Source organism: Salvelinus alpinus, chromosome 1 (genome assembly GCF_045679555.1).
Source record: "Salvelinus alpinus chromosome 1, SLU_Salpinus.1, whole genome shotgun sequence".
NCBI classification, from domain to species: domain Eukaryota; kingdom Metazoa; phylum Chordata; class Actinopteri; order Salmoniformes; family Salmonidae; genus Salvelinus; species Salvelinus alpinus.
Window position 1 is genome coordinate 42,183,934 of NC_092086.1, and position 18,197 is coordinate 42,202,130.

Sequence of the window (18,197 nt, forward strand, 5' to 3'; positions counted from 1 at the left end):
TTTATTTCAAAGATTTATTCACAAGTACAAAAATGTGTTTTCATACAGATATTCACATAACAACAAATATTTTCATCACCGAGATAGAGTTTACAGTGCATGTCTAGTAATTACACAGGCCATGTATTCTTTGGACAAGGCTAACGAAAAGTATTCAACTGAGACATGAAAACACTTTCACTAGTTGCCAGACACAGTGTGTTGTCCTACATGAAGCATATCACATTTCAATGATTGACATGGTGTGTGTCTGTCCTCACAGCTATGCTGTTGACTGTGCAATGGAATGATAGAGTATTAGTTGATTTCCAATTGTCATTATCCAAAATCCATTGTGTTGCAATACATTAAAGAGATGACAATAGTTCAACGTCCCCATTCAGGGACTGGAGACCGTCACCTTTCAGGTTATCTGTCCTCAGTGTCCTTTCTATGGTTGTGTTTACAGTTTAAAAGAATGTGGTGTTCTTTCCTCATGCATATTCAAAACCAATTAGTGCCAATACCACAGCACTAATAATGAGTTTGTTGAAGCTCCAGTTGAATTACAGTGTACATTAGTTCAGCACCAGTTCACCTCAATGTCTCAATCACTGACATTGCTTTGTCTGTGGTTGTGAGACCTTGAGAAGCAGCATTGTTGTACATGCAGAGTGGAGATGACAGTCAATAATACAGTATCCTCTGGAGAGGTGGGGCAGTGTCCTCTTGTGTCAGAGTGTTTTTGAGGGTCTCACAGTGTATGAGGCAGAGGGCCACAAGTTAACCAACACATATAGCTTTGTGCTTTCATAAGGTGATGGGACTTGTTACAGAAACTGTTCTCAATTGAGGCGGAGATAAGGAGTCTTGGAGTTTAGGATTTAGGAGTAGAAAATCAGGACAACTCAAAAGTAGAGGGTAAAAATACAAAGGTAAAGTTGGAATTGAGGAGTTGGGGTGGATCATAGTCCAGTTGGCCCAGGCCATTGGTTTGTCACCGTAGCAGCTCAGTGTGCCAAGGTACTGTTGTGTTTAGAGTCTCTATTTCCCTCTCTCATTTTCACCATGTGTATGTGCTTATGTTAGTATGCTAGCTCAGATTGAGCTTCCTCTTCTGGGATGGGACAGTTCACCGAGCATCCACTAACCCAGTCCTGGGCTCAGTTCACTTTAGCCAGCAGCTGCTCTGAGAACAGCTTCTTGAGCTGGGCCACCTCTTCACTGAGGGAGCTGAGGTGGGACTTGAGGACATTGTTCTCTGTATGATAATGAGACTCTGTCTGGCTCTGTGGGGGTGTAGGTTGGCCATACTGAGTGGACTCTTGCTGTTGTCGCCCCCTCCGGGTCTCCTCTCCCTCCTGCTTATGTGGCCAGACTCCTGCCCCCTCAGCTCCACCCAACATGATGTGTCCGCTGGCTGCCTCCCGGGGACCGTCTCTTGCTCCCATTGACTGTATGGGGCTGTGCCTGTTGTCCTCTCCACTGCTGAGGATCTTGAAGCGCATTTTGTGAGGAAAGTTCTTTATGCCCTCCCCAGACTCCACTTTCCCCATCATCACCCTGGAGAGCTCCCCAGGGAAGTTTCCACTGTGGTGCACCTGGGCCTCTGCAGGGGAGTGGTGGAGCTCGTAGCCCAGCTCCTCTGCTCTGTGTGGGGACAGTTTGCCATGATCACTCAGTCGGTCCTCAAAGGAGAGGGGGCTCCCTAAACTGGAGCTGCCAGGGGTGGAGAACCCAGAGTCCTCTGACATGCTGCCAGCGTCCCTGGAGCCTTGCATGCTGAACTGGCCCCCGGGGGCAGCAGGGTGGCTCCCTGGTCCACTGTTCAGATAGTAGTGTGGAGCCAAGGTCTGTGGAGCACAGGGGGCTGCGGGGAGGGGCAGGATGGGTGTGTTGGAGGGATCTTTGACCAGGCCGAAGCGGAACTTGAGAGCCAGCAGCTCGGCCCTGAGACGTGCGTTCTCCTCCAGCAGCGCCAGCACGCGATTCTCCACCACCATGTCGTTGACGCGGCGCTTCTCCCTGGAGCGCTTGGCCGCCTCGTTGTTCTTCTTGCGCTTGTCCCAATAGCCGTCATCCTTCTTCTCGCTGGGAATGAACTCACGCTTCCGTCTGAGGGGGTTCCCAGAGGCGGGCGGGTCATTGGTGCGCTTCAGAGCAGAGGTGCGTCCTAGCAGAGAGCGGGCCAGCAGGCTGCTGGAGGTCAGGATGGATACAGCCTCATCTGTGAAGGACAGGGTCCCACCAGGTGCAGCACTGGACTCCCCACCACTCTGCTCCCTCATGTCTTGAGAATCTTCTTCAAACATCTCACTGGTCACACTCATGGTTTTGCTGTGTTGAGATTTTCTGTTCTTCAGATAGTGTCTCAAAATCCAGTGTCGTGGAATGGTATGGCGGCAAATTGTTGCAATAGCCCCACCTAGCGTTCAAAAGAGGATGAAGAAATGGAGAGGGGGATTTAATTGTTATGCAAGACCAGTTACAACATAATGTTATGTAACCCCATTACAGCTTTCCAGTTAAACTGGAGCTACTTGCACAACAACCCCACACGACTCTTGAATAAGAACCATGATGTACTAAGTGCTAGACAGACATATCGATCTCTTTTGAAAATGTTTACAATATAATAATCAAAGTGGGCTCCTGTCAGTCTAAAGGTTAAACGGTTAATTATAAGATCTATATTCGTATTTCTTAAATAAAAGCTTTCTTTAGAATTGGGAGGAAAAAACAATAATATTTTAGCCTTATATTTATTAATTATCCCTGTCCTGACCCAATGACTGGAACTGAAGTCGCTTCATCAGACTAAATCAGTGTTAGCCTACATGTAGGTTAACATAGTGTTATATAACAGACCGTATCAATATATAGAAAAATTCGCACAATGACTGCTTTGTCTATTTTTTATTTCACTAAAACAAAATGGCTTAACATTTTGAGTTAACGACCAGACGTTATATCTTTCAGGAATCGAATTGCCTCAAGGACATTTATAAGAGCACTAGCCTAGTTTGCAAGTTGATAATACTCCGCGCCCTACTGCTATTCCCACCGTTCATTTACAATTGGTTCGCTGTATAGATCGAACTGTTAATTAACCTAGCTGCAGTACATCCCTAAACGAAGACTGAACTGGTTCTTCTCTAAACCGTTTAGTGGATGTCATTCTACATTTCAGTCAGATATACAAAGGGAACGAAATAACGTATTTAAACAGCAATGAAAGTTTCAACAAACTATTGCAACGAAGGTCCTGTTAAGCATAATTGCATACCTGTTCCACTAAATCTATTCAGACCATCTCAATTCATCATAATTTTGTGACTGTAAAGTGATCTACTGAATAGATCACTGGCGAAGCCTAATAATGACATTTGTGGAGTAGTTGTGTATATATATATATATATCTTTAAATGTATTTTACATCTAAAGCTGATTCAAAAGTTGTCTATAGTTTCCTTTACTTGGTATATTCTATATTATTTAACCTCAAATCATCGTAGCCTTCATAATTGATAGGCTTCTGTTGTAGGCAACATTGTCACATTTCTGCTCCTTATGCGATTGCCTATTCTCTGTAGTATAATGAAGGCCCTGTTGAAATACACCGCATGAGTGAAAATTGTGAAATTACCTTGAGTTGGATTCTCGTTGTCTCAGAAAAGCACCGATCTTTCAGTTAAAGAAACGTGTCAGAATGTAACAGAGCGATCGTAATGATCCAGCAGCTTCGATTCAGCACTGGGTCATCGAATACACAGGATACTTTGTTTCCTGTACGGTGTAGGCTACTGTTAGCCTACTCAATATTAGGCTACTAGTCTCTCTGACACCCTGTGTCTCGCGTTTCTGCTCCACTTGGATTGCTGCAGCTCCTATTTGTTTCTTTCCCGGTGAAGTTCAGCGGAGGACGTTTCCTATCCTCACTTGAACCAATGGGCCGCGTATGTGTGGTGCGCTCACTGAGACCGCCTCTCTCCATGCCAAGACCCACCCCGCAAGGGAAAGCTCACAACATTATCCTGCTCATCATGCATCATCAACTGAACTCGCTAGCCCATCCTTTCGTAACAATTAAGTAATATTGCCAGCTCTGGCTCCGTCTCACTCCCCCTGCAGATTTCCAATAGACCTATGCTCTTCAACCAAACATCAGCTTTATGGACGGCATGCTCGGTATCACGTTAAAGTGAATGACAGATCAGAGTCGTTGGAATAGAATTGAGAAAGAAAATGCCAGCAGTCATTATGTAAGCACTTCACAGTTTTTCAGCATATGGTGATCTCCACTGAATCCATTCTCATTATAAAGGAGACATTCCCCCCCAAAAAACTGTAGATGTCTGGAGGGATATAGTTCAGGGAAATACTCTCTGTTTTCCATATTGCTTCTTATGCAATGATCTGTCTTTCACAGTGTCAATGAACTCCTTAACATAAGCCAAAAGATTGACCCAGCCTTGTGAAATGTTCTCAGAATCTCAGAAAAACACAGTAGAGGCATATTACGTAACATACTAAAGAAGTGTTTCAGATTTACTTACAGAATAATACAAAATGAGCTTTTAGAGTGGAACATACTGTATGCATCAGTCGAATGACCACCAAGCATCTTATGAAAATAAATCCTGGGTTTAAAAAAGTCTCTCTTGAATTAGTTTCAAATCCAGACTATAGGCAACAGCTTGAGACTTCATGAAATTCTTTCCCCCATGTCAGTCTTGTTCCTATAGGATTAATACATTTTTAAACCATATTATTTTTATCTGGAAATAGATAAAGACAAAGTTTTCAAATCTAAATTGGTTAAACTACACACATACACAGAGTATACCAAACATTATGAAAATCTTCTTAGTATTAAGTTCCACCCCTCCCTTTTGCCCTCAGAACAACCTCAATTCATCGGGCAAGGAGTATACAAGGTGTGGAAAGTGTTCCACAGGGATGCTGGCCCATGTTGACTCCAATGCTTCCCATAGTTGTGTCAAATAGTCCTGATGTCCTTTGGGTGGTGGAACATTCTTGAAACACACAGAAAACTGTTGAGCATGAAAAATCCAGCAGCGTTGCAGTTCTTGACAAACCGGTGCGCCTGGCACCCAGTACCATACCCTGTTCAAAGGCACTTCAATATTTAGTCTTGTCCATTCACCCTCTGAATGGCACAAATACACAAACCATGTCTCAATTGTCTCAAGGTGTAAAAATCGTTCTTTAACCTGTCTCTTCCCCTTCATCTACACCAATTTGAAGTGGATTTAACAAGTGACATCAATAAGGGATCATAGCTTTCACCTTAATTCACCTGGTCAGTCTATATCATGGAAAGAGCAGGTGTCGTTAATGTTTTGTATGCTCTGTGTATAATACTCAATGAACTGGTTGCTGACTTCATAATATATCATATCTGTTCTTTGGCAAAACAAGATGAAATTAATTACAATGATTAAATGAATAGTGACTCATCATGTACTTTTGATGTTCATCTGTTTATGCAGTGTGATGTCCATTGACCTCTCGGCCTACAATAGCCAGGCGCTGCAAGGCACTAGTGATGTCATTTCCCAATTATCACCCACGCTGTCCATTTGGTATGACCACAGGCATTCCTCCGGCCCTCTCCACTAACTATGCAACCACTACGCACCCACCACAACTGGCACAGTGCCTGCCTTGGTCCTCTCCCCTTCAACAATCCCTTCAACAAAGCCTGCGTGAGTGCTTGCTGTTTGCGTGGGTCTTGGTTGCAGAATTTATCATTTGTGTTGGATGCAAAGCAAAGATATAAACAAACACAAGATCACGTGAATCCCTCTTTAGTGGCGGTAGTCTGAGGCCCTCTTCAAGAAGTTTAAGTTGCAAATCAATCATTGTTTTTGAAATCAGTGGACAGTCAATTAAAAATGCACTCCTGCAACAGCCTATGGGAAAAAAGTGGGGCATTTATTGCGCAATCTAATTCATGCAGATAAAAAAAAATCCATAGGCCTAATGGACCCATGCTCAAACTAGCATGGGTCCATTACTAGCACACTTTTGATAGACTTAAAGGGGCAATCTGTAGTTGTTACATCCATTTTGGACGTATAAATTATTTATAGTAATATAAAGATTTAATTTAATCGTATTATTATATGTAGTAGAAAGAAATGGGTTAGAAAAATGTAACATCCATGTATGGCCAGCTATGTAAACTTTAACATTGATTTATCCTGCAATAGAAGTTGTTCAATTGGTAACAAACATTTTTGTCTTCTTCTAATGCCTCTTAAGGGGAAAGTAATCTAAAAGTAACTGAATGTAATCAGATTACGTTACTGAGTTTGGGTATTCTAAAAGTTATGTTACTTTGGACAGGTAACTAGTAACTGTAACGGATTACATTTAGAAAGTAACCTACCCAACCCTGTATGGGGTCAGGGATTAGTTGGATAACCCATTTTCTCCGGTGTTCTTCTGTACAAAACTCAATGTACATGGTGAGGTCACTGTCCTCCTCACTGTGTTTGCCATGGCTATCACAGGCCAAAGGAGATCAAACATCATGGGGCCAGGGGCTAGTATATCTATCTATCTTACTGCAAGCTGGGGTGGGGTAGGTGGGAGATAGCTGGGATGCATGCATGTATTCACAGACATAATTGAACAGGTCATACTCCAATTCATATAATGGTACTCAATATCAGTGTCTTCAATTGAGTTAAAGGAACACTTTGATGTAACTGTAACTACACTGTAACACAGCCTTCTTTTTTTGCCTTATTTGCCTGAAATACACATTCACTTGAGGCATTACACACTCACGTCATACAGTGATCTCTAAACATATAAATATCTCTGTCCTGCCTGCCAAGTGGGTGGTACACAGTGGCACAAAGGGACTCACAGTTAGGCTGTTTTTATCCCAGCAAGACTGAATGACAGAATTGACCACTGGGAGAGGACAGGGAGGTTTAGTGAAAGATGGTGGTACAGAGATGTTGTGTAACGTCCTCTGGGACACACTGGGATCATGCATAAAATACCAACATGAGGAGTCCACTGAGGAAAACAAAGGCCATGATCTCTATTCTATACTGTACTGTACATTCTGTTCTATTGACACACATGAATGATTGCTGCAACCTGGTCTCAGAGCATTTCATATTATTCTGTATGTAAATTCGAGAGACTCCATTTAGTATGATATTCTACGTTTCGTATGGTATGTATTAATTTGTGGATGTCCACCACCCATTTTGTATGATATGTTACGAATTACAATTCGTATGATATGTTATGAATTAGCAAATCATACAATATGTTACGAATTTGCAAAACTTACAATATGTTAGGAATTCTAGTTAGGTGGCTAACGTTAGCTAGCTGGCTAATATTACCTAGGTTAGGGGTTAGGGTTCATTTTAGGAGTTAGGTTAAAGGGTTAAGGTTAGGGTTAGGGGAAGGGGAAGGATTAGCTAAAAGGGTTAAGGTTAGGGTTAGGTGAAGGGTTAGCTAAAAGGGTAAAGGTCAGGGTTAGGGGAAGGGTTAGTTAACATGTTAAGTAGTTGCAAAGTAGCTAAAAGTAGTAAGTAGTTGAAAGTTGCTAATTAGCTAAAATGCTATAGTTGTCCATGATGAAATTTGAACTCGAAACCTAGATGTTCGCGTTGTACGCCTACTAATCCACTACAACCAACCACCTTAGCCTTAAGTAACCATCTGTCTTATGTAACCATATCAAATGTAACATGTCATACTAATACCAGATTTACATTTACTATGCTACGTCTAGTCTATGAGACCAGGCTGGATTACTGCAGGAAAAGATTTCACAACACTTCCTGCACACCTGGACCACACCTTGTCAAAGTTTCTCTCTCTTTTTTCCTTCTCTCTTTCTTTCTTTCTTTGGGTCTCTATTTTTTTGTGCCTTTCTCCCCCCTCGCACTCTCTATCTCTCGTCAAACTCCTTCAACCCTGTTGGCCTGTCTCAGATCATATCCAGAAGCTGAGGTTATTGTGTCTCAGTTTAGATAATGGGCTGTAACACATTGACACGTTGCACCACTTATCTGCCCTGCACTCTACAGTTAGGAATGCTCAACACCATGCTGTAGTTTCTAGTAAAACTACAGCATATCAGTTATTGCCATTGAAGACACCCCAACCTGAAATAAAACTGTCATATCCCCATTTGACCCTCCTTTATAGGCTCAGCACCATCTATCCATCCACTATCCCCTCCATACAGAGTCACATGTGTACTGTGCTGTAAAATGCTATTTTAATTCTATATAGAATTATTCCACAATCTTGCAACATTTCGTTTTCCTGAATTGAGAATTAACTTCAAACTCTGAATCAATGACTGGAACGAATTGCAAAAATCGCTGAAGTTAGAGACATATATCTCCCTCACTAACTTTAAGCATCAGCTATCTAAGCAGCTTACCGATCACTGCAGCTGTACACAGCCCATCTGTAAATAGCCCATCCAATCTACCTACCTCATCCCCCATATTGTTTTTATTGACTTTTTTTGCTCTTTTGCACACCAGTATTTCTACTTGCACATCATCATCTGCACATCTATCACTCCAGTGTTTAATTTGCTAAATTGTAATTACTTCGCTATTATGGCCTATTTATTGCCTTACCTCCTCACTCCATTTGTACACACTATATATATACTTTTCTATTGTGTTATTGACTGTATGTTTGTTTATACCATGTGTAACTGTGTTGTTGTTTGTGTCGCACTGCTTTGCTTTATCTTGGCCAGGTCGCAGTTGCAAATGAGAACTTGTTCTCAACTGGCCTACCTGGTTAAATAAAGGTTAAATATTTTATTTTTTAAATGCTCCTCTGAGAGTTCCACACAGAAACACATTCATGTAACTCCCATCGAATCATCTATACACACAGTCACATCCACTGCTTCATAATCATAAGAATATGAGATGTATTGCGGCTCCTAAAAATAGAACACGACTCATTTTGTGTAACTTGGGGGTCTGTTTCATAACAGGGGGACTTAGCCCCCCCCTCCTCCTTAAAACTTCTCTAGGGGATTCGGAATATTGGATGAAAAGCATGTCCAAATTAAACTGCCAGCTACTCATCCCCAGAAGATAAGATATGCATATTATTAGTAGATTATTAGTAGATTAGTAGATGGATAGAAAACACTCTGAAGTTTCTAAAACTGTTTGAATCATGTCTGTGAGTATAACATAACTTATTTAGCAGGCAAAACCCAGAGGACAAACCATTCAGATTTCTTTTTTGAGGTCACTCTCTTTTCAATGGATTTTCATTGGGAATCCAGATTTCTAAGGGACCTTCTTGCAGTTCCTGCCGCTTCCACTGGATGTCAACAGTCTTTAGAAATTGGTTGAGGTTATTCCTTTGTGTAATGAAGAAGTACGGCCATCTTGAACAAGGGTCACTCGAAGTGTCCAGAAAGCTAGCTACAGTTTGTTTTAATCCTGTATTGAACACAGATCATCCCGTCTTCAATTTTATCGATTATTTACGTAAAAAAATACCTAAAGTTGTATTACAAAAGTAGTTTGAAATGTTTTGCAAAGTTTACAGGTAACCTTTGAGATATTTTGTAGTCACGTTTCACAAGTTGGAACCTGTGTTCTTCTGGATTAAACGCGCCAAATAAATGGACATTTTGGATATATATAGACGGAATTAATCGAACAAAATGACCATTTGTGATGTTTATGGGACATATTGGAGTGCCAACAACAGAAGCTCATCAAAGGTAAGGCATGAATTATATTTTTATTTCTGCGTTTTGTGTCACGCCTGCAGGGTTGAAATATGCTTCTCTCTCTTTGTTTACTATGGTGCTATCCTCAGATAATAGCATCGTTTGCTTTCACCGAAAAGCCTATTTGAATTCTGACATGTTGGCTGGATTCAAAACCAGTGTAGCTTTAATTTGGTATCTTTCATGTGTGATTTAATGAAAGTTTGATTTTTATAGTAATTTATTTGAATTTGGCGCTCTGCATTTTCTCTGGCTTTTGGCCAAGTGAGACAGTAGCGTCCCGCCTAAACTCAGATTTTTGGATATAAATATGAACTTTACCGAACAAAACATACATGTATTGTGTAACATGAAGTCCTATGAGTGTCATCTGATGAAGATCATCAAAGGTCAGTGATTAAATTTATCTCTATTTCTGCTTTTTGTTACTCCTCTCTTTGGCTGGAAAAATGGCTGTCTTTTTCTGTGACTTGGCTCTGACCTAACATAATCGTTTGGTGTGCTTTCGTCGTACAACCTTTTTGAAATCGGACACGGTGGCTGGATTTACAACAAGTGTATCTTTAAAATGGTGTAAAAATCTTGTATGTTTGAGGAATCTAAATTATGGGATTTCTGTTGTTTTGAATTTGGCGCCCTGCAGTTTCACTGGCTGTTGACGAGCTAGCGTCCCACATACCCTAGAGAAGTTTTAAAGGGGTAATATGCAATTGCTACATACATTTTTTGACAAATTAATTATATAAACCTGTTGAATCTTATAAATGCCTTATGAGCATATTTTAACTGCCATACCTCATTAGAACCCAAATTACAAGCTTATTTTACTTATTTTACAATGCAATTGTAAACTAACACTGTATAGCCTCAAAACATGGTTAAAACTATAATTTTGACATCATGGATGGTCAGTCCTTGCATCCATAGCTTTGTCTATGAATTTGAGAGTGAGTTACATTTCTCCATCCCCCTCCCTCAGCTGTTTACCAGAACAGCAGCAGTGTTGTTATAGTTTGAACTGCAGATTGCCCCTTTAACTCTATACTGTATGTCTATCACTCTCCATCTACTAAATCCAAAGCACATGCACTAATTCACAATGAACACTCAATGAACACACAGAACTTACTCTGTGTTAACATTTTACTTTGAGGCAAAACCGTATGCGTTTCAGTATTAACCTCTGATATACACATCAGAAAAACATGAGAAAAACAGAGCATTGTGACGAGGAACACAAGACCTCAGAACCCTTCCTTCCACATGCTTCTATTCCTGGATTCTAAAATACGTCACACAGTTGCCACAGCAACCACTGCTGGTTGCAGAGAGGAGGGGATGTGATGAAATAATCATAAAATGGGCGGGTAACAAATGGAAAATCATGTTTTCACATCCAGATCAGACCAATAAACCAGAAAAATACTTTCAGCCTAAAGTTATTTTCTTCACAATATGTTGAAAAGCACAATTGTTAATGATGCAGATGCAGACAGAGTATGAAAGCCATGTCTGGCCGTTCTTATTTTAGGTTGAGCTCCGTAAGCAGTTCTCTAGCTCAGTGCCAGGTTAGCTCCAGGAAGGAGCGCAATCTGCATTATTTCCTGTAACTGGGAGGTAATGACCTTGTCACCTAATGCCATTATGTGACTCAATGTGTCCATGTGTTGTTCAATGGGCACACTTTGACCTACAATCCTGGCTAGCTGCAGAGCGGATGTGACAGCTGTCTAGTGTGCAATTGTAAGAGGCAGTGCTCATTGAAAGTAGTCCTTTTTTCTTTGAACATAGACTCTGATAAACACTTGTATTGGTTTCAAAGAGCATAAAAGTATATGGAATATAGCCTATTAGGCAATACAATATGTTATTGCCTTCTTCCACTCTATTGAAATACAAATTGACAAGGAACTGAATGTATTTATAGTTGTTGTGCAACTACTCTACTATGACATCTGTCATGAAGTCAAACGCATTGTTAAGTTGTCATGAAATAAGATATAAATCCTCAGAGCTTGTGACGGAGGGAGTTGTGTGTGGGAGGGGGGTCTGAGTTGTATTATTCTTACTGCTGGGTTGGTGTTGTTGAACAATCTATAGCACAGAGGGGTGGGGGTAGAATGAGTGCATGACTAGGGTTATGTAACCCATGCTGTGCACTTACATAATACATTCATAATCAGCCTCAAGGACAGATATAGATGGCCTAGTTTCCACCTTGTGCCTGCCAGCATACCAGTGGCACAGTGTCCTGAACACTAATTTCACTGCTGGCTGCAGAGAGGAAAGGCTTGGGATTGTTCAGCATACGTATGGTTTTACAGATTTTTATGTCAGATACAGTGATATGTGTCTAAAGAAGACAAAAAATGCATTTGCAGTATAAATGTTGAGACAAAATGTTTTGGTGTGAGGCTGATAGACATACTTTTTTGGTTTGCTAATCCCTCCTGTAGTTGACAACACTTAGACATGACACATGTAGACCTAACACACCGCAAGGCCCTGAGCCATGTCAAACAGATTATTTTCCAAGTGTGCATGCAAGAGCCACCCTGTCATTACTCTATTTATACTTTCACAGCTCCAGACTCTTTCAGTATGCCATGCTCGAGACATTTTGGAATGTTCCTCTACTTGTGTCACCTCTGCTCTTCCACCAACATTGCTGAGCTAATGACCAGTTCCAATACTGATTCCACCACACTACCAAAGCTAAAACAAAACTCCCTTTTTTCCCCACTGCTAACATGACCATATCAGCACAGCCTGGCTCAGTGTAACTCTGTGTATTGCGAAACCGTTAAATGACCTGTCAATCAATATCAGTTGGTCTAGGTTTGAAATAGTTGTAGCATCATCCTCAGATAGCCGCCTCCCTCTCATTAATTTGAAGTTGAAACATGTTGTACTATCCACATTAGTTCTGTAGTGTTAGAGTGAATCCACTCAAATAAAGGAACTAGGTTACGGTTGTTATCAGAGAGGACTTCCTCCATCATACTCACTTATTCCGTTGCCAGAGACAACTAAGTACACTTCATAACACCCTCTGATGTAACATGTTTGGATCAACACTGCCAGGCACATGTTCAGATAGACAGGGGTCTTTCTATCACTGTAATTACACCAATTCATTTTCAGAGTTAGTTAGCAGAATTGACTGATTTGTGATTATTGGTTAGTTGCATGACTGGGAGTGAACCCATTAGACTCACATGGTCCTATTCTCCTCAGTTTGTCATGTCCTAAACAGCACATGTCCCCCATTTGCAGAACCTCTGAGTACAAGTAGCTTTTAGGACATACTTAGGAGGAAGGGGGGGGGGGGGGGGGGTTAAAGTTAGAAGGAATGTACAAATCCCAGAGAGCACTAATAGAGGTATGTAGAGAAGCACTTTGTTACAGCCTATTCAATAGACTGCATGTAGTTTCCTGTTCCTTACTCTGTTGCTGGGCAGATTATCGAGCTAATGTAATGAAGAAAAGAGAGAGATATAAAAGCATGTAATATGCATTTAGATAAGGTTGAGTGAAAATACATCGCAATTATTAATTACAAAAATGTAAATTAAAAAACATAGACAAGGAAACTCATCTGAAACTTTGCTCCATCATTTTTTTTATAGGGCTTCACTTTAGCCTACGTTTTCAGACAAACCCTTTCGAGATTCATCCACGTGTACCAGTATTGACTTTAGTTCACATCCATGTTGTAGCTGTAATGGAAAGCAGTGACTTTCACGCTGAAACTACAGCATGTCAGCTGTGTGCATGCTTTGGTCTGTATATCTAGAGAGATTTGCAGCCAATACAAGTATCTGCATGTCAAACATATCTTTCCCCCTGAAAACTAAACTGGGTATTCACAGCTTCAGTGATGGAAACTCCTTGTTGGACTAATGTGTTTGTGATGTTGAGGTTTATGTAATGTCTATTGGGGTTCCAGAAAAAGATCCAAAGGCTTTCTCAAGTAAAAGTACTGCACGTACAGTCTTTCCACCAACTCCATGAATAGAGTAATGGCAGTACAGAGGAAGAACAGTGAAAAAAGGCTTTGAACAGTTGGCTGTATGAGCTTAACCCAAAGTTACTTCAGCCCCTGATCCTCTGAACAAACCCCATGCCAGAGCTAGCCGCCAAGGCTAATAACACATTCTGATTGGTCAGTGATGGGAATTGTCATCTACTGTCATCAGATATAGGCTATGTTATTGTGACATAGGGACAATAGGTTGAGCTGGGCCTCACTTGCTATCATTCTTTTCCTGGATTGAGAAACTCTGGGGTTTTTCTATTGCTCCATGCTGCTACTTTGACAATTGATAAAGGATTTATTGTGGAAGTGTACAATAATGCATACTGGTGTTGAATCACCACAGAGAAAAGATTCACAGCTGGTGGAGTGTAACTAGCCTGGTGTACACCCGACTGATTTACTGCTGTAACGAACCAGTCATGGGTCGTTCCATGTCATTTCAGCAAGCCATGACACCCACCGTCTCAGATTGTTCTGAAATCATTTCTATAGTAAGAAGCAGATAAGATAAGCATTCCGTAAGCATTATTTTGATAAAATATAATTTGATCTCTGAGGAATTAAGCTGATTGATTGCACCCAAATTGGCAATTTTAATATATATGATTCATATAGTCAATAATTATAGTACCTAACAGCCAATTTGGACCAAACCTTTTTGACGAGTATATAGTGTCAGTTCTCTATGGTTGACAAGTAGTATGGAGCTGTGGCTGAGAGTTTTGTTTCTTCATCCTATGTAATGTACTCTCAGTAAATTTGGTGTGTCTCCCTGTTTTCCCCACCATCTAGTGGTCAGAACCAGGTAATATCAGGATATTGGATGGGACATAAACCCAACAACTTCAATGACAACTTTCTCTGAACATACTACACTGAACAAAAATATAAACGCAACATTTACAGTGTTGGTTTCATGAGCTGAAATAAAAGATCCCAGAAATGTCAATACGCACAAAAAGCTTATTTCTCTCAAATGTTGTGCACAAATTTGGTTACATCCCTGTTAGTGAGCATTTCTCCTTTGCCAAGATAATCCATTCACCTGACAGGTGTGGCATATCAAGAAGCTGATTAAACAGCATGATCATTACACAGGTGCACCTTGTGCTGGAGACAATAAAATGCCACTCTAAATTGTGCAGTTTTGTCTCACAACACAATGCCACAGATGTCTCAAGTTTTGAGGGAGTGTGCAATTGGCATGCTGGTTGCAGGATTGTCCACCAGAGATGTTGCTAGAGAATTTAATGTTTATATCTCTACCATAAGCCGCCCCCAACGTAATTTTAGAGTATTTGGCAGTACATTCAACCGTCCTCACAACAGCAGACCACCTGTATGGTGTCGTGTGGGTGAGCGGTTTGCTGATGTCAACATTGTGAACAGAGGGCCCTATAGTGGCGGTGGCGTTACGGTATGGGCAGGCATAAGCTACGGACAATGATCACAATTGCATTTTATCAATGGCAATTTGAAGGCACAGAGATACCGTGACAGGATCCTGAGGCCCATTGTCGTGCCATTCATCCCCGCCATCACCTTATGTCTTCCATGGCCTGCATACTTACCAGACATGTCACCCATTGAGCATGTTTGGAATGCTCACGATTGACGAGTACGAAAGCTTGTTCCAGTTCCCGCCAATATCCAGCAACTTCGCACAACCATTGAAGAGGAGTGGGACAACATTCCACAGGCCACAATCAACAGCCTGATCAACTCTATGCGAAGGAGATATGTCGGCCTGTGTGAGGTAAATGGTGAGCACACCAGATACTGACTGGTTTTCTGATCCATGCCCCTACTTTTAACTCAGGTTAACTTTAACTCAGTAAAATCTTAGAAATGTAAATATTTGTATTGAATTTGTTAGCGTGGGATGTGGGGGGTCCGTGGGATGTGGGGGTCCGTGGGATGTGGGGGGATCCTGGGATGTGGGGGTCCGTGGGATGTGGTGGGATCCTGGGATGTGGGGATCGTGGGATGTGGGGGGATCGTGGTATGTGGGGGTCCGTGGGATGTGGGGGGTCCGTGGGATGTGGGGGTCCGTGGGATGTGGGGGGATCCTGGGATGTGGGGGGATCCTGGGATGTGTGGGGTCCGTGGGATGTGGGGGGCCGTGGGATCGTGGGTGGATCCTGGGATGTGGGGATCGTGGGATGTGGGGGGGATCGTGGGAGGTTTTTGACCATTTCTTTAATTACTCAAATCTAACTCATTGTTAGAATCAGATGTTAGGTACTATATTTATTAAATAATATATGAATCCTATAAATGAAATTGGAAAATTTGGGTGCAATTAATTAGGTAAATCTTTTAGAGATTCAATTGTATTTCAACAAAATAATGTTGCAGTAATGCTGCAACATGATCTGTTTCTAACAATAGAAACGATTTCAGAACAATCTGAGATGGTGGGTGTCGAAATCCTCTTTCTTGGGCTTTTTGAGGTGGAACGACCCTCATGCAAGCTTGTGGGATCAGGCTAGAGTCCAACTATTCATCATCCAATTGTGACAACCTTGTCTTTGTTGTTGACCCTTGTAATGTTGTGTTATTGAATTAGACAATAGTTTTTTTAGGGGGGGGGAGCAGGGTTTAGTGAGGACAATGGCATACCATAGTTGGGCCATTTGAGGACTGTTGGTTGTTATTACACCATGGACCCTCTTCCAATGTTGGTTTATTCATTTCAATTAATTTATTCAGATGGCAGAACAGGCAAGTCAGAATCTCCTGTAAACAGAGGTTATATATATCTTATAGTGGTGTGTAGAACCAAAACGGTCTGCCCTCCTGGAAGTAAGGTCAAATATTTGTGCTTCCATGAATTTACATTTCAAGTTTTACAGAATATTTTCTTCTTTGAGATGCAAATGCACTAAAACTGTTTTCCAAACATAAACCTTGGACTCATTCATTACCTATGCAAAAAAAGTGATTTATTCCCTCATCAACCATTCTTCTTTTCATCCACCTCAAAGGACCTCGTAGATGTCAGTTACATTATATTGAAAGAAGAAAACAGGCTTTTAGTGGTCATGAAGTATTCATCGTTGCATATCTGTTCCGTGGAAGAAAACTTGTACACATCTATCTGGCAGACGGGCAGAGCCTGTGAGCTTCCTGGTGGACTCTGTATGATGGGGTGAGGTGAGTGAGTCATCCTATAGGCTTGTCTCTGCTGGCAGTTTGTTGGGCCCCATCTCATCTCAGGGTATTTGAAGGAGTGGTGATGTCAGAGCTGTCACAGCTACACTCTGCCTGAGCCCACACAGACTGCTCCTCATATTGACGAACACTGGGAGATTGAGACTGGAATGAATGGACTGTACTGTCTCTCTCTTTCACTCCTGCATCTTACCTTCCTCTCTCTCACCCTCTTCCTTCCCCACTCCCTGTTTTCTCTGCTGTTTTCTGGCTGGAGGCATGCATATTCATTTTCCTGGAAGAAATTACAAAAGTCAGCCAATGGGTTTCCAAGAAATGCTGGAACACTGTGTCAGACTTGGCATCGCTCCAATGGCTTTTGTTAGACTCAACTGTATCAATTGCATAATAAACACTACACTGCAGGCTTTGTATACAAGCCTATGAGTCAGAGAGGGACTCATATTTCAATGGTATTTCAGAAATAGAAAAACAAATCAGTTTCGCAGGTTTGTTGAGCTGTTCTTTTTTCTTGGTGTTAACTGGTGCACATCACAGGTAGCAGTGTTCTATCACTAAGTAGGATATTAGTAACTCATAGCTGGATGAGTCACATAAATTGCATAAATTATTTTCAGTCGTCAGCAACACCCTGATTCATATTACCCTTGTAGTAACTTTGTGGAACTACTGTACTGTATAGGAAATGCTCCCTCGATTTGTAAGGGTGATATTACCATCTTCTGGTAAAAGATGGTATCACATGTCTGAATCCACCCACAGAGCCTCCTTGCTGTACTAATTCATTAGGCCTACTTATTACGGTTAATTGGATCAACTATTTTTTACTTTTTGAAGGGGAATTGACCACTCATTTTCAGGTTAGTAAATTAATGATATTGTATGTTCTGATTATGAGAGTATGAAAACCACAGTGCATATAGAAAGTTTACTACCCCTTGAACTTTTTCTCACATTTTGTTGTGTTACCATGTGGGATTTAAATAGATGTAATTGTAATTTTTTGCCATTAATTCGACACAAAATACTCCATAATGTCAAAGTGAAAAGAAAATTCTACACATTTTTACAACTTAATAAAACATTTATAACTAAAATATAGTCGATGCATAAGTATTCACTCCCTTTGTTTAGGCAAGCCTAAATTAGTTCTGAAGTAAAATGTTTGCTTAACAAATCACATAGTAAGTTATATGGACTCTGTGTGAAATAATAGGGGTTGAC

The 18,197-nt window shown here is 41.1% G+C and overlaps 1 protein-coding gene across 1 annotated transcript; it reads right to left on the minus strand.

Annotated features, from left to right (window-relative positions):
• On the minus strand, window positions 1–3,861 carry LOC139576484 (uncharacterized). Its single transcript, XM_071402648.1, has 2 exons — window positions 3,626–3,861; window positions 1–2,404 (listed from the first exon to the last, which is right to left on the minus strand). The coding sequence occupies exon 2, from the start codon at window positions 2,307–2,309 to the stop codon at window positions 1,143–1,145; it is 1,167 nt and encodes a 388-aa protein (XP_071258749.1). The 5' UTR covers window positions 2,310–2,404; window positions 3,626–3,861; the 3' UTR covers window positions 1–1,142.
• Between the last annotated feature and the right edge of the window lie 14,336 nt (window positions 3,862–18,197).

Bases quoted from the DNA above. Each gene is read 5' to 3' on its own strand.
- LOC139576484 (XM_071402648.1), bottom strand. From the start codon at position 2,309: ATGAGTGTGACCAGTGAGATGTTTGAAGAAGATTCTCAAGACATGAGG.